Below are 15,593 nucleotides of genomic sequence, written 5' to 3' on the forward strand. Positions count from 1 at the left end.
CCCTCTGACATTCTTTAGTGGTGAGGAACCAATGTTTAGGACCCTCCTGCAGGACAGGCGAGGAGCACTCAAATACTTACCAGAAGTCTAAGGGTAGGCAGGCCATTTGTAGCCATTGGAAGGTGGAACTGGGATATGGTGGTTTAAAGGCTGCATAAACTGTCCATCTGGTTGCTCCAAGCACACCTGAGTGAGTATAAATCAAGCTACTGTAGCAGAGAGTTGCCCCAAGTGTCCCACTGCCAGGAGTGATGTGTCAATTAACTGCCTTACAGAGGAGTCAACATATTCAGACTGGAGGGACTGATGCGAGCAGAAGAATAGTCAATATATTGTACAGAATAATGTCTGTTTAAATCAGAGGGTCCAAGTGCACTAAAGAACGAGCTAACCAATAATGCAGGACGGCAAACAATATGCAGACATTTTTTGTGAATGGGGTATAAAGAGTAAGTAATCTCAGATCTGATACAGACACACATGGAATCAAAGAATTTGATATGAGGCATACAGGATGAAATAGAGAAAACGGCTTCTTGTGCTGTATATCAAACTATAACAGTTTTAGAGCAATACAGTTTAATAAACAGCATCAGAGCCATTCTTCAGTCTGTCCATTCAAACAGATACAAATGAACTTTATTATTATAAAACTAATAACGTCTAAGTAAATACTAAGTAATGTGGACAAAAAATAGATATTCATACTTTTAAAAAATATTTTATTGGGCGGGAGAGTTTTATTCAGTCTATTTAAGAAACATCCATGTCCATTGTGGGGTTTAGGAATGAGGCAAACACAGGCAGATAATGACTAAAATCTATAACAAACACAGGAGAATCTCAAAACCAAATGTTACCCAAGGTTCTGCGCTAGGAACAGGAACAAGCAAACTAAGCAAACCAGTGCCTTACACTCTAGGAGTGTCAGCATAATAATGAATAATTCCTTAGATTTTTATAGCGCTTTTCTAGGAACTCAAAGCGCTTTACATTGTAATGGGGGGGGGGGGGGGGTCTCCTCAACCACCGTCAGTGTGTAGCATCGACCTGGATGATGCGACGGCAGTCATAGAGCACCAGAACACCCACCACACACCAGATATTAGTGGGGAGGAGAGGAGACATGATGTAGCCAATTCAGGGTTGGAGATTATTAGGGAGCCATGAAAGATAAAGGCCAATGGGGGATTTTTAATGACCACAGAGAGTCAAGACCTCGGTTTAACGTCTCATCCAAAAGACAGATAGGATAGCATAGGATTGCAGTAGGAAAAAGCAGACTTTTGAGATTGTTTGATAAACAAAGAGCTTTATGACTATAAAGAAAATGCAGGTTGGATAATGTAGGTGGACTAGGGACATCAGCAGGCAGGCTAACGGGTGTCACAGGTGCAACATGGAATATTTCAGCCATAAAACACACATATAATGCAGGGATATATAGTTCCTTTGTGTAAAATACATTTTAAAAACAATTGTTTCATGAAAGTTAATATTAAAATGAGCATATATTGGCTAATATTTGGAGTACAAATATAATAATAATAATAATAATAATAATAATAATAATAATAATAATAATAATAATAATATCACCACTACAATTCTGAAATGTATAAATCAAAATATATCAAACAAAAAATAAAAAAGTAAAATAAAATGATGGTGCACATCCCCATTAAAGGTAATAATAATACAATATGTAAATTATTAGATATATAATTTTGTTCATTTTTATTTATTTATTCATTATAGAAAAATGAATTATATTTTAAATTTTAAAAATATATTTTAAACATCCTCATTCCATTCATTTTTAGAAAGTTTGATTTACATAAACACATTTTAACCTAAATTTTGCTGCTCCTCATTACAGTAGATAATATTTATAATTAAGGCACATTCATATTTTAGCATGTTGCTATTCACGCTAGTGCCAGTGCTATTGAGCATAATGTATAATATAAATTTGATTAGGAAAAATATTTTTTCACACCTTATTAAAAATGCTCTATACAAACTAAAAATGACCTTGATTACTCATCTTACTGAGGTTTGGCCTCATCATTAGAGCCCGGTAATGGTAGATCTGATGATGGGCCAGGGAAAATGAAGCTTTCTCTTTTCTCAGTGAGTAATATAACATCGTCATAGTCCTCCTGCGGCTCCACTTCAGCTTCGAATGTCACTTCATCTGCAAAGGTTATAGGAATGATATACAGTATCTCATTCTAGTTGTGAATGCTTTTATAGTAAGAGTTCAGAAATAAGGAACGTTATAGTACCAGGTAAATTGTCAGGTCTGGGTGGAAGGAGTGGCTCAGTGGGGCCCCTGTCTTCTGGTAGTTTGACATTTCCTGCATCCACTTCATCATATTCAGTCCCAGAGGAGCTTCCGCTTGTGCTCGTATTCTCCTCGTCATGTTCAGAATCACTTTCTGTCGAACCAAAGATTAATAAGAACACAGAAGGATGTACAACTATGACACAAGGCTAGGTGAATATAAAAGTACAAAATATAGAAGGGTAACAATTTACTACTTCAAGCATTTGTACTTCACTACTATACTTACGTGTCATTTTACGGGATTTGTACTTTCCCTGAGTATAAGTCAAAATTACTACTTGTACTCATATTCTATTATTTCTGTCTTGCAAAGTAAAATAAAATAAAATAAAATAAAATAAAATAACCCTTTTAACTCCTTTAAGTTTCATTTTGGCTTTTTATTACAAATCTCAAAGTTAATCAAAGGTTTTTTTCTTTTTCAGTGGCTGCCAAATCAATCATGTTTCTGTGCATCTTGACTTTAACTTTATGTACAAAATAAAGTTTGTTAAAAAACCAAAAACCCCGCAATGGGGCATGCTGTAATAGAAAGATAATCAACCATGGCCTGGTGTAACACGTTACCACTCAGAAGTTGATATTTTCCAATAACAGCATGTAGCAACATGTTTAACTCCTCTTATACCACAGCGATTTGCCAGCAATTACAATTTTTATTAAGTTAAGAATGATTCATTTGAATTTTTATTTATAGTTACAATTAGTGTTGTGGAACGTTCATGAAACACTAACCTGATCTAATAAAAGCTGAATAAATTTGAAGGTTGTTGATGTGGTTGGATTCACATTTGCATAATTTACAAAAGTGAAGTAAATGAAGAAAAGAAACAGTATAAATGCTAACCCAACCCCTAAACCTGACATAAACTTTCAGAACTTTTCATACAACTTGAATCATGTGAATGGTTACAACTTTCCAAATGTATCTTTTATGTTAACTAAATTCACTTTAAACATTTACTTATTACCTTTTTTTTATTTTTATTTTAAATGTGTAGACACTTTTTAACCTAAATATTTGACAAACTACTTCCACTTCCACTTGAATAAGACATAGTAGTTCGGGTGTCCCTGAATTCAGTACAGTATACACTCTGGTCCACTGAAAGTTATTTAAATCACTTTGTGTAAAATGAAAAATTGTAAAGGTTAACTTACCTTGACTAAGGCTATCCTCCATGGGATTCACAGTGGTAACAACGTCATCACTTTTACCTCTTTCAAGCACACCTAATGCTTTTGGGATAAGCTTATTGGTTAATGAGATATATATATATATATATATATATATATATATATATATATATATATATATATATATATATATATATATATATTACATACAATATAGAGAACAATTCAGAGTAAAGTGTTCAAATGGGTCAGGGATTATAAAGATCGTCCAGTGACAAGAACAAGCATCACTTAACCATACTACAGTGTGAAATAATTTTACTGAAATGAAACCAATGCATATTCTGGAAGTCGTTCTATTGAATCCTATCCACAAATAATGATAATAATAATAATAATTATAATCAATCTGAAAAGTTTTAAAGACATGTCCATCACCTTTTTCATTCAAAGTCTGCATTTCATTCTCGCTGACCTCCACATCAGTGGCTTCAGAAGACTTTAATCTTACTGTAAAAAAAAAAAAAAGTAGTAGTTTTTTGGGTGAAACAGAAGACAATACATTTCGACATGGGATTTCTGATGATACACACTGTATATTTTGCTGCAAAAGAAGTGACAGGTATGCCGTTTGAGGGTCAGATCATGTAATTGTTAAATGTTTCAAGACAAAAGTATTTCACAATTTTTTCCCAATTGATTTTCTGATTATTATTGCAAGCCTTGTAGATGCATTGGTTCTTTCTCCAATTATTTTAGCTTGGTAAAACAAAAATCCCCAAAATTTGTGGTCCAAATAATTCTGTTTCAACCCATAGTAATTTTTCAACCAATATTATTATTATTATAGTATTATTTATTTATTTATTTATTGCTTATATTTCCTCATTTGTAATGCTTTGGATAAAAGCATCTGCTAAATGAATAAATGTAAACGTAAATGTAAATATCTGTTATGTAACTTGTAGTACACGAGTAGCTCAGGAGTTATGCTCCTGCTCTTGTGGCTTCTCTTTCAAAAATATTGCATTATTTAGTACATTTTAACTGAAACATAAATGCATTAATATATCATACTGCTATATTATTAATTGTAACTGTGTATGAGTTAACTGTATACTATGCTGTATTTTAGTATACTATTAATGTACTAGTTCTGTATTTTCTTTGGACTGGATTGTGATGAAAAGATATGAAAGAATAATTAAAAGCTGCTGTTAGTATACTTAAACCAAGAGCGTTCATCGTCATGTTGAAAATGTCATTAATGGCATAAACAAGTCAATTCTCACATCTAATAATAATAATAATAATAATAATAATAATAATAATAATAATAATAATCTAAGATAATATTTGTCGAAGTCTACCATGATTTTTACTTTTATACATTATATTAAAAAAAGTGCTGTAACTGTGGTCATAATGATTAAAAAATCAATGACTTTCAGATCGCTTTTAGTCACAAAGCTTTTGCTTTCTTTTTTCTGCACAGGGAAAGACCACAAGAGGATGAACTGAGATTTCCACCTAGTGGTTGAGTATAAACGAACTGATGATTTCAGATATGGTTCACATATTGCCTGAACATAATCCTGCAATAAAGATATGACCATTAGGAATTATTTTTTATGTAAATTTAATTGTAAATAGAAGAATATTAATAGAATGGGACAGAAAATACATATGGATGTTACATACCTGAACACTGTAAATGGCAGATTCCAGTAACACCTGACTAGACCTACATACTGGACTAAAACTTATTATGTTCACTGTACTGGGTTACTGTGTTTATGCATATATCTTTATACCTGAGGCCAGCTAATGTATATTTTGTGTGTATATATATATATATATATATATATATATATATATATATATATATATATATATATATATATATATATATATATATATATATATATACACATTTTTAATCTGAACATGATCTCTGAAATATAAATATGTGATTTCATTTATTTATTTATTTATATTTATATTTATAAACAAATGTGGAATCTCAAACTCAAAATTCTTTGTAGTACTGACGAATACACACCCTGGAGTTTAAGGTACACTGATCCATTCATCATTCTCATAACTACACACCATTCCTATTAATTTCCTATTAATTTGAGTTTAATAAAAACAAATGAATAATAATAATAAAAAAGCTTTCAGGGTGGGTCATTTTGATCAAAGCAGTCATCTTATTCATCTCATGTTTTGCGCTCTCTGGTCTTAATGTACTAGCAAAAATGCATTCCTTTGTCTTATGTTATCTTTTTTCTTCTTTTTATAACATATTATTTCATTATTTCATGGTGTCTGGACTGTTACATGAGCTACTTACATATGGCGAGGAAAGATTTTCTCTTCCAGAACACAATCAGTGCAGCCACCAGCAGCAGCACGAATCCAGCCACAAGCCCTACAATAAGTCCAGTGTTTGGTGGTGGAGGAGTCTGTCTAAAATAACCTGCAAAAATATAGAAAGAAAGACTATAGCATAAAACACACAACGCAATATATTGAAATAATAACTACTTCATAAGCAAGGATAATAAAACACATTCATTTTAATGTTAGTGTAGATCTATTATACCACAGCAATTTGCCAATAGTAACTTTTTGTTTGTTTTTGTTTTTTTTAATTAAAGAATTTTTGTTATTTTTGTGGAGCATCAGCAAAACACATTTTTATTATCACCTAATATCAGCTAATATGTTATAGTACATATAAACAGCTGTTCTGAAGACTTTCCTTTACCAGAAAACTGATTGTTACAAAGCACTGACACTGGAGACTCCTTCTACAACTCTTAAATACACATCTCTTTAAAGAAAACTTCTCCATATCAATGATTATGCATTTTCTTATAAATATACTGTAGTAGCACCTTTAAAAAAATCTATTTATTATTTTTGGATTATGTGGATCATCTGTCACACACGCTCCTGTGTAATTTGTTACTGTGATTTGCATTACAGCCAGTACTACATTCAGAGCTTCTTTTATAGTATATTAATCAACAACTCCTGACCAATCAGATGGGAAAATTCAACAGTGCTGTGGTATAAAAGACAGTGATAAATTTAGCATAATCCAGCACAAGATGTGTAACGTAATTACAAACACAAACAACTATACCATATCCAAAAATGAAAATATGTAATGAAATACATATTGAAAATATGTATGAACAGGAAAATAAAGTAATGAAGACCATAACATAGCATAAACACACACACACACACACACACACGCACACACAAACCAAATACCATAGCATACCCCAAAGATCACCACAAAATGCAGAAATAAAGACACAAAACAAATGATCACCTACCCCAAGGATCATAAACAATAGCTTTGCAGTCCTAAACTTTGTAAATGGTAATGGTAATGGTAATTTGTACTCACTGTCACAATAAATTTGTGCCGTCTTCGTGCAGGGTTCTCTTCCTGATTTGACGCAGTGCTTTAGATAATTATCGTCATTTCCACACTTAATTGTAATATCTGTATTTGATCTATTTCCTATCGATCCTTCTGATTTTGTTCTGGCATTTCCACAATGCCGCTCCCTACATATCCTATCTGCATCGATCATGTTCTCCAGAGGACAGACGGGTTCCCATTGTCCGCGGTAGTCCACTAGAAACTCGTCTCCACAAGGCCTGCTGAAATCGAATTTAATCGCCTCTGTAAATAAATGTTAAGAGTTAAACGATGCATAGCAACAACATAAGGAATAAGGCATATTATACTGTATAGAGACCAAAAAAGTCAAAAAAACAAAATAAACAGAAAAAAAAAACCCCCAAATTTGCTTCAGCTTTAAAAGAAAAGTCCATCCTGAATCAAATTAAATAAGCTTAAATTGAAATATTGGTTGGCGCTGTATTTTTGTTAGCTCATTGAGAAGTTCGTGAGGTGTTTTTTTGCTGCACTGACATCACAAGGTTGGTATTGGTCTTACTAGCACAGTTACAATGGTGTTTAATAGGAGAAAAATATCAGCAATTTCATACCTAAGGGATAATGGCCAGGGTTTGCTGTTAGCTACAAACAACCAAAGAGAACAATCTGCTTTTCTTACTGACCATTTCCCAGTGATGTTGAACATCACACTAATGTGAATTCCTGCCTAGAATTAGTAGAGACTTTGGTGCAAATGCTGTACTCCAAACTACATGACACATTTACGCTGTTACAGCAGAGACCCGGTGCAGCTAGTTAGCAATCTACAAGATGATAAGTGTGATGGCATTGAAGGCAGTGTTAGCATGGAAGCTGATCTGTTTGAGCAGATTGTACAAATGAGTAGGTGAGTGAGCTGGACAGGCTAAAGGATTAAAGAGCTGCTGCATCCCTCTCTTTAGGTAGAGATTAATCGAGGGCTAAATCTAACTGTCTAGGGTCATTCAATCTCAAGTGGTGGTCCAATACAGTTTGCTTGACCAATTTTAATTTTCCTTTTTATTTAAACTGATTGTTACAAAGCACTGACTCTGGAGACTTTTCCCATAACTCTTAAATAAGCATCTCTTTACAGAAAGCTTCTCCATATCAGTGATTATATATTTTCTTGTATATATGCAGCAGTAGCACCTTTTTAAAAAATCTATTTATTATTTTTGGATTATGTGGATCATCTGTCACACACGCTCCTGTGTAATTTGTTACTGTGATTTGCATTACAGCCAGCGCTACTTTCAGAGCTTCTTTTATAGAATATTAAGCAACAACTCCTGACCAATCAGATGGGAAAATTCAACAGTGCTATGGTGTAAAAGACAGTGATAAATTTAGCATAATCCAGCACCCTAGCATATCCAAATGCCACCCAAAATATAGAAATAAATACTATGGCATAGAAAATATGGCCCAATACAAACAAACAAAAAACTATGCCATACCCAAAAACGGAAATGAAAATATGTAATGAAATACATATTAAAAATATGTATGAAAATGAAAATAAAGTAATAAAGACCATAACATAGCATAAACACACACACACACACACACACACACACACACACACGCACACACAAAAACACAAATACCATAGCATACCCCAAAGATCATCACAAAATGTAGAAATAAAGCCCCAAAACAAATGAACACCTGCTTCCCCAGGGCTCATGAACAATAGCTTTGCAGTCCTAAACTTTGTACTCACTGTCACAATAAATTTGTGCCGTCTTCGTGCAGGTTTCTCTTCCTGATTTGATGCAGTGCTTTAGATAATTATGCTCATTTCCACACTTAATTGTAATATCTGTATTTGATCTATTTCCTATCGATCCTTCTGATTTTTTGAGGGCGTTTCCACATTTCCGCTCCCTACATATCCTATCTGCATTGATCATGTTCTCCAGAGGACAGACGGGGTCCCATTGTCCGCGGTAGTCCACTAGAAACTCGCCTCCACAAGGCCTGCTGAAATTGAATTTAAGCGCCTCTGTAAATAAATGTTAAGAGTTAAACGATGCATAGCAACAACATAAGGAATAAGGCATATTATACTGTATAGAGACCAAAAAAGTAAAAAAAACTAAATAAACAGAAAAAAAAACAAACCCAAATTTGCTTCAGCTTTAAAAGAAAAGTCCATCCTGAATCAAATTAAATAAGCTTAAATTGAAATATTGGTTGGCGCTGTATTTTTGTTAGCTCATTGAGAAGTTCGTGAGGTGTTTTTTTGCTGCATTGACATCACAAGGTTGGCATTGTTCTTACTAGCACAGTTACAATGGTGTTTAATATCAGCAATTTCATACCTAAGGGATAATGGCCAGGGTTTGCTGTTAGCTACAAACAACCAAAGAGAACGATCTGCTTTTCTTACTGACCATTTCCCAGTGATGTTGAACATTACACTAATGTGAATTCCTGCCTAGAACTAGTAGAGACTTTGGTGCAAATGCTGTACTCCAAACTACATGACACATTTACGCGGTTACAGCAGAGACCCGGTGCAGCTAGTTAGCGATACAAGCTGATGAGTGTGATGGTGTTGAAAGTTGAAGCTTTTGACTGATCGGTTTGAGCAGATTGGCTAAAGGATTAAAGCACTGCTGCATTAGAGATTAATCGAGGGCTAAATCAAACTGTCTAGGGTCATTCAATCTCAAGTGGTCCAGTACAGTTTGCTTGACCAGTTTTAATTTTCCTTGTTTTTTGAGTGATTATCTCTATGTATTAGCATTGCAAAACCACCAAATTTTTTAATTATTATTTTACTTGTTATTATTTTAAAACTAATTTTGGTTATAACACTGTTTACACAAACTTCAATTTCTTGGCTCAGGATGGTCATAGCTCCTTAGATCAAAAACTGAGCATATTACAAAGTACATGTACATATATAAACATTTTGCACATTCATGTTACTTAGACTTAGAACTTAAGTTCAAATGTAATGCTCAAGATTTCTCACAGTTCCACTTTTAGGGTCAGTTTATAATGAGAAGTGTTCGAGTCTCAGTCTCAGTTTTTTTTAGGAGGTACCTACGTAAGTATATTGTGCATGCAGAACATTTCAGGTTTGAGGTTTCTCTTAATTTTTTGTTTTTTTAATGGTGCTGAGAAGGTGCAATTTTTTTTTACAATTCCCCTCACTTTCAGGTTGGAAATCTATGCTGGGGAAATATCTGTCCATTTCTAAAAAAATGCATGATTAAAGTAGGCTTTTCCCCAGAATTCTACTAACCCTAGCTCTGTAACCAGTGACATCTCAAACTCAAAATTTTTAGAGCAGAATGCTACTATAGAGGACTTATTTTGGTGAAAATTTCAGATCTGTATCTGATCCCCCACCAGAGATATTCAACCTGAAATTGAGGGGAATAAAAAAGTCTCAAAGTATAAATGTTCTGCATGCACACTCTACTTACATAGGTACCCCTTAAAAAATGAAGACTGAGACTCAAAATTTTCCTATTATAAACTAACCCTAAAGAGGAACTGTTTGCAGTCCTGATCATTACATTTCGACTTAAGTTCTAAGTCTTAGAAACATGAAAGTGCAAAATATCGCTGAAAGAAGTTTAAACTGAAAAAATTCAACTTCGCATTTCATTACATAATAAATCTTTTGCACCATTAAGAATTACATGTTGATTATAAAGATTGATATGTAAGTTGTTCAGGGTGGATATTATTTCTTTAAGCAGTTTGGTGATTGTAAAGCGTATTACAGTGATGTTTGGGTCTTACCTGTACACGTCAGCGAGAGGACCTCCTCGCAATTATCTGTCCATGAGCTGCACTGCCACAGGTTGCTTTCCTTTCCTGTGCAACTCAGGTAACGTGCATTACCCTTGTACTTGGTGGACCAGGTTTTGAAAAACATGCTGCAGCCCAACTGCTGACATAACTCATGGAACAACTGTTCCATCGTCTGCGAGTTGTAGCACATACGCTCGTTCTTAATCCGCACCTCACCTGTACAGTTGCCACTGAGTGTCACTTGAGGCTTGTCTGTGGGAACACACACACACACACACACATACACACACACACACACACACTGAGGACATGATTTTTGTAATCATATTACTCCAATATGTATGCAAGATTATAATCAACAATGGATAGATGCCACTCAGTGTGTTTTACGTCTCTTATACCACAGCAAATTGCAAATGTTAACAATGTTTATAATTTATTAAACAATGAAATATCATACTTCTTTATTCAATTATAGCTAAAGTTGGGGAACATACTCTATAGCATCTATAACCAGTCATCCCCTCACAAGCCTTTCTTCTATCTCTCTCGTTTAGTTAATATGAGAAAAAACTCCTTTATCCTTAAGACGTTTCGGTGGTGGAAAATTTCAAATTACAGCTGTACTTCTGACTGCTACTAAGCCCTCACACTGGAGACTCCTTCCAAAAATGCTAAATAAACAGCTGCTCACAGAAGGTGGAGAATCGGTTTAGGTTCCTACTATAGAAACAATAACATATTAGAATAATATAATATAATATAAAATTAAATAAGTTTAGAATGTGTGTTGCAGGCAGAATTCCAGTCAGAGCTGCTGTTATAGGAAATGAATCAACATCTTCTGACCAATCAGAAATGAGTATGCAACATTGCTGTGGTAAAAGTAAAAATTATATTAGCGATATAACTGAATGCATATTCAAAAAGAACATTATATGACTGCAGTAGTGGTGTAAGAATTTATTATTTACATTTACAGCACTTGCTCTTATCCAGAGCGACTTACATTAAACTAATTTAAATATCTGAGCAACTGAGGGTTAACGGCCTTGCTCAAGGGTCCAACTGTGGCAACTTGGCAGTGCTGGGATTTGAACTCATACCATCTGAGCCATATACCAACACCTTAACCACTAAGCTACCACTGCCGTTATTTATATAAAATCGATTTATATAAAAGCTATTTATTAATAATGCAGAGTAGTTCATCAGATCAGATCTCCACAATCTCCAATATTATATAAAATAATATACACATTTTTATTTAAGAATTCAACTTGTATGCAGTAACACTATCTATATTAAGCTTGAAACTCTTAAGGTAAAGATTACCCTTACCCGTACAGCTGATGTACAGCTGCTTGAGATGATGATTCTTCACCAGTGCCTCTTCCTTCTCACAGTCCCAGATGCTGATGTGGTTCCCTGTGCAACTGTAGCTCCTGCCCCAGAAAGGCATCTTCACCTGTTTTACATTCATTTCAGACATGTTCCCACACTCCAGATATTTACACAGTTCATTACTTTCCCGTTTGCTCCAACCATCACTGCTCACTGCATAGATGCCTGTATCATTCTGGAGTTTGAGTTCACCACTGCAGGCGTTTTCAGGGTCAATGAGGAGCAGCCTTCTCCAACCTGAGAAACAACGTAAACTCGTATGACACGTCTCTCAGGGATGATTGCATCTGTGTAGAATTTGGTGTAGATCTTGAAATCTTAAAATATGGGAAAGGGTATGCTATCCATTACAAAATTACTAAACAATCAATTGGAAATATAGGAAACACATGCTTGGGTGGGGGGCGGGTGCTTGGCTGGGGTGGGGGGCGGGTGTTTGGGTGCAAATGGTTTATACATGCATACTTTTTGACTGTATTAAAGAACTAAAGTAAAGAAAATACAGGGAAAAATGTTTGTTTCATAAATATCAACATTCACTGTATAGATTTCCTTTTTGGCATGCCATAATTTTGCGTACGTATATACCTTGATAAAATGCCTATTGCAAAAATTCTCTGTTTTAAGACAGTTTTTAATTAAATTAAGTATCAAATCTTAAAATACCAGACGAAAACTAAACAAAATCTTCTGCCAAATCATGTCATCTAACAACCAGTCATAAGATCGTCTGCACAACTATTCCCAATCCCAGTTGCCAGACTGTAGTATGCTGTTACTCTGGTTTTGACTTTAGTCTGTTTACTTAACACCCATCAAGTCCCACCTTGTGTTTGCTAGACCTTCTGTCTTTACAATTTATGCTTCATGATTACTAGGGCGGGGGGTTTGATTCCCACCATGGCCCTGTGTGTGCGGAGTTTGCATTGTTCTCCCCGTGCTGCGGGGGTTTCATCCGGGTACTCCGGTTTCCTCCCCCAGTCCAAAGACATGCATGGTAGGCTGATTGGCATGTCTAAAGTGGCCGTAGTGTATGAATGGGTGTGTGAGTGTGTAGGTGATTGTGCCCTGCGATGGATTGGCACCCTGTCCAGGGTGTACCCTGCCTTGTGCCCCATGCTCCCTGGGATAGTCTCCAGGTTTCCCTGTGACCCTGAAGGAAGGATAAGTGGTATAGAAGATGGATGGATGGATTACTAGTGCTCCTTCTGGTTTATTAGCTTCAATTTCTTTTAATAAAATCCAAACCTGCACCTGTGTTCTCCTGTCTGATTTCATGACAACACCATACAATGCTGTGCCATGTATCCAGTTCACAGTCCTATGTACTGCGTAATGATATAGGGTGAAAAATGGTTCTTAGGATAGTTATCACTTCATAAAAGGTTTATATCTTCTCTAAAAGAGACACTTGTTAATTGTAGTGCCACAGTTCAAGGGGAAAATATTTTGTTCCAAACCTTGCATGTGTATGTGATGAGAGGAATGACAATAAAAGCCTACATGACTTTCACACAGTGTGCTACAGGATTCTACATAAATCTAGATCTTTTCCCCAAATGTGAAATATGCGGTAATATTTGTTTTATGTAATGAAAATAATGAATAAAAAAAAAAACAATTCTCAACAAGAAGATTTACTCCAGTGACGTGTGTTCTCCTGAAATAAAATAAAAAATGTTGGACGAGTAAAATGAATACCTTTGCATTTGAGATGGCCAACTTTGCATTGTCCTATTTCAGTTTGAGAAACGTCACAGTTGGAAATGCCGCCATCATGACAAGTGAATTTTTTCAGTCCATGGATGTTAGACGTGCTGCTGATAGACTCGTTGAAACTGAGGGCTTCTCCACAGCTCAAGTATTCACAGATGGCATTCTGTGTATTTTTATCAATGCTGTTTGTACACAGTGGGTACCATGCTCCAGAGTAAAATAACTTAAGGTTTCCAGCACACTTGTCTCTCGGGTCCTGCAGCACAGCTTTCAAACTCTCTGTGGAAGATTTCATGAAGAGAAAGAAAACTTAAGAAATTTTCTTTTGAGTCTTCAGCCAGGAAATTAGCTTATAGCTGATTTATGAAATTGTAGGGTAACATTATTTTACAGTACTGTTAATATCCAGCAAATTACTGCTTAATTTTGCGATTTATTTTTAATAGTTAAGGTACTTCGTAACATGTAGGAACCAGATGTACTTAAAGACATACTGCTGAAAAACATATACTACTATACAACTACTACTATAAACATACTACTGTATATGCATATCAACTATTTAAAGAAACCGGTAAGAAAAGATCTCACAAAATTATATGATTATTTATTTTAATTTGTAGAACAAATACCAATTATATATATATATATATATATATATATATATATATATATATATATATATATATATATATATATATATATATATATAATTTCAATCGATCTTTTTTTATTGTAAATTGTCATGTTTGTTATGTAAAGCACTTTCAGCTGCATTTAAAGTGTAATGTTACAATAGTATTATTATTATTATTATTATTATTATTATTATTATTATTATTATTATTGTTGTTGTTGTTGTTGTTGTTGTCTTTTTTTGTTGTTGCTCTTTTTGCCATAGAGAGAATAGAATCACTACCTGTGCAGGAAACATAGGCTGGATTTTGGCATAAGGAAGTGTCTTTAAGTTGTACAAAGTTGCACTGGCTGAAGTTCTTAGCTGCTTTAGAGCAGTGTACACTGGCCACGGTCACTCCAGGCTTTTTCTTTCCACTGTACTTTTCTGTAATCACTTTTCCACAGCCCAGGATGTTACAGAGCATTATTGACTGCTCTTCCGTCCAGGTGTCCTGACACACCCCACAGTTTTCATCTGAACACACCAGCACTTTCCCATAGCACCTGTTCTCCAACCGCACCTCCCTGGAGCCTGAGAGGGTAAAAGGAAATGTGTCCATTTGTATATTAAATTAAAAAGAAGGTATTTTATTTTATCTAAAAGCACGGCAACTTTTCAGAGCGCACAATTTCCAGAGTAAAAGCAATGCTTCTGTCCTGTACCAGCAAATTGTGCATTCAGACACTTTATGGACTAGTACCAGTGTAGGAATGAATCTAGGGTAGTGGAAGTTTCCTCAGTCCACTTGAAAAAGTCGAAGTTAAAGCAGTTTAAAGTGTGTCAAAATAAGACAACCAATAACAAAATCTTGTTTCAGCAACATTGTAGGAACATTTCAGATAAATATTCCCAGAAGACATGATCAAAAATTCCTAGAAGCCTAACGTTTAGAAAATGCTAAGTTGCTTTTAGAACCACTGGATGTAGCTTTACCCTAAATGGTAGCGTTTGATCAAATAATCAGAATTTGTTCCATGAAGTAATATTAAAAATGTCTGGGAAACAGTGTGGGAAATCTGTCAGGCTTTGCAGCAGCGGAATTTGGACAAACAGGCAAAAATCGC

General features: G+C 34.7%; 1 protein-coding gene across 1 annotated transcript in view; it reads right to left on the reverse strand.

Annotated features, from left to right (window-relative positions):
• Window positions 1-716: 716 nt before the first annotated feature.
• Window positions 717-15,593, reverse strand: part of LOC108266007 (scavenger receptor cysteine-rich type 1 protein M160) — a 29,018-nt gene continuing 14,141 nt past the window's right edge. Inside the window, exons 9-19 of the mRNA XM_017468932.3 lie at window positions 14,770-15,060; window positions 13,836-14,129; window positions 12,072-12,371; window positions 10,719-10,982; window positions 8,680-8,961; window positions 6,915-7,196; window positions 5,844-5,969; window positions 3,926-3,997; window positions 3,512-3,589; window positions 2,289-2,441; window positions 717-2,197 (exon numbers count right to left, since the gene is read on the reverse strand). Coding sequence (XP_017324421.1) covers window positions 2,049-2,197; window positions 2,289-2,441; window positions 3,512-3,589; window positions 3,926-3,997; window positions 5,844-5,969; window positions 6,915-7,196; window positions 8,680-8,961; window positions 10,719-10,982; window positions 12,072-12,371; window positions 13,836-14,129; window positions 14,770-15,060 — 2,291 coding nt within the window. The 3' untranslated portion in view covers window positions 717-2,048. The remainder of the gene's footprint in view (window positions 2,198-2,288; window positions 2,442-3,511; window positions 3,590-3,925; window positions 3,998-5,843; window positions 5,970-6,914; window positions 7,197-8,679; window positions 8,962-10,718; window positions 10,983-12,071; window positions 12,372-13,835; window positions 14,130-14,769; window positions 15,061-15,593) is intronic.

The sequence above is a fragment of the Ictalurus punctatus genome, chromosome 5 (assembly GCF_001660625.3).
Source record: "Ictalurus punctatus breed USDA103 chromosome 5, Coco_2.0, whole genome shotgun sequence".
Taxonomy (NCBI): Eukaryota; Metazoa; Chordata; class Actinopteri; order Siluriformes; family Ictaluridae; genus Ictalurus; species Ictalurus punctatus.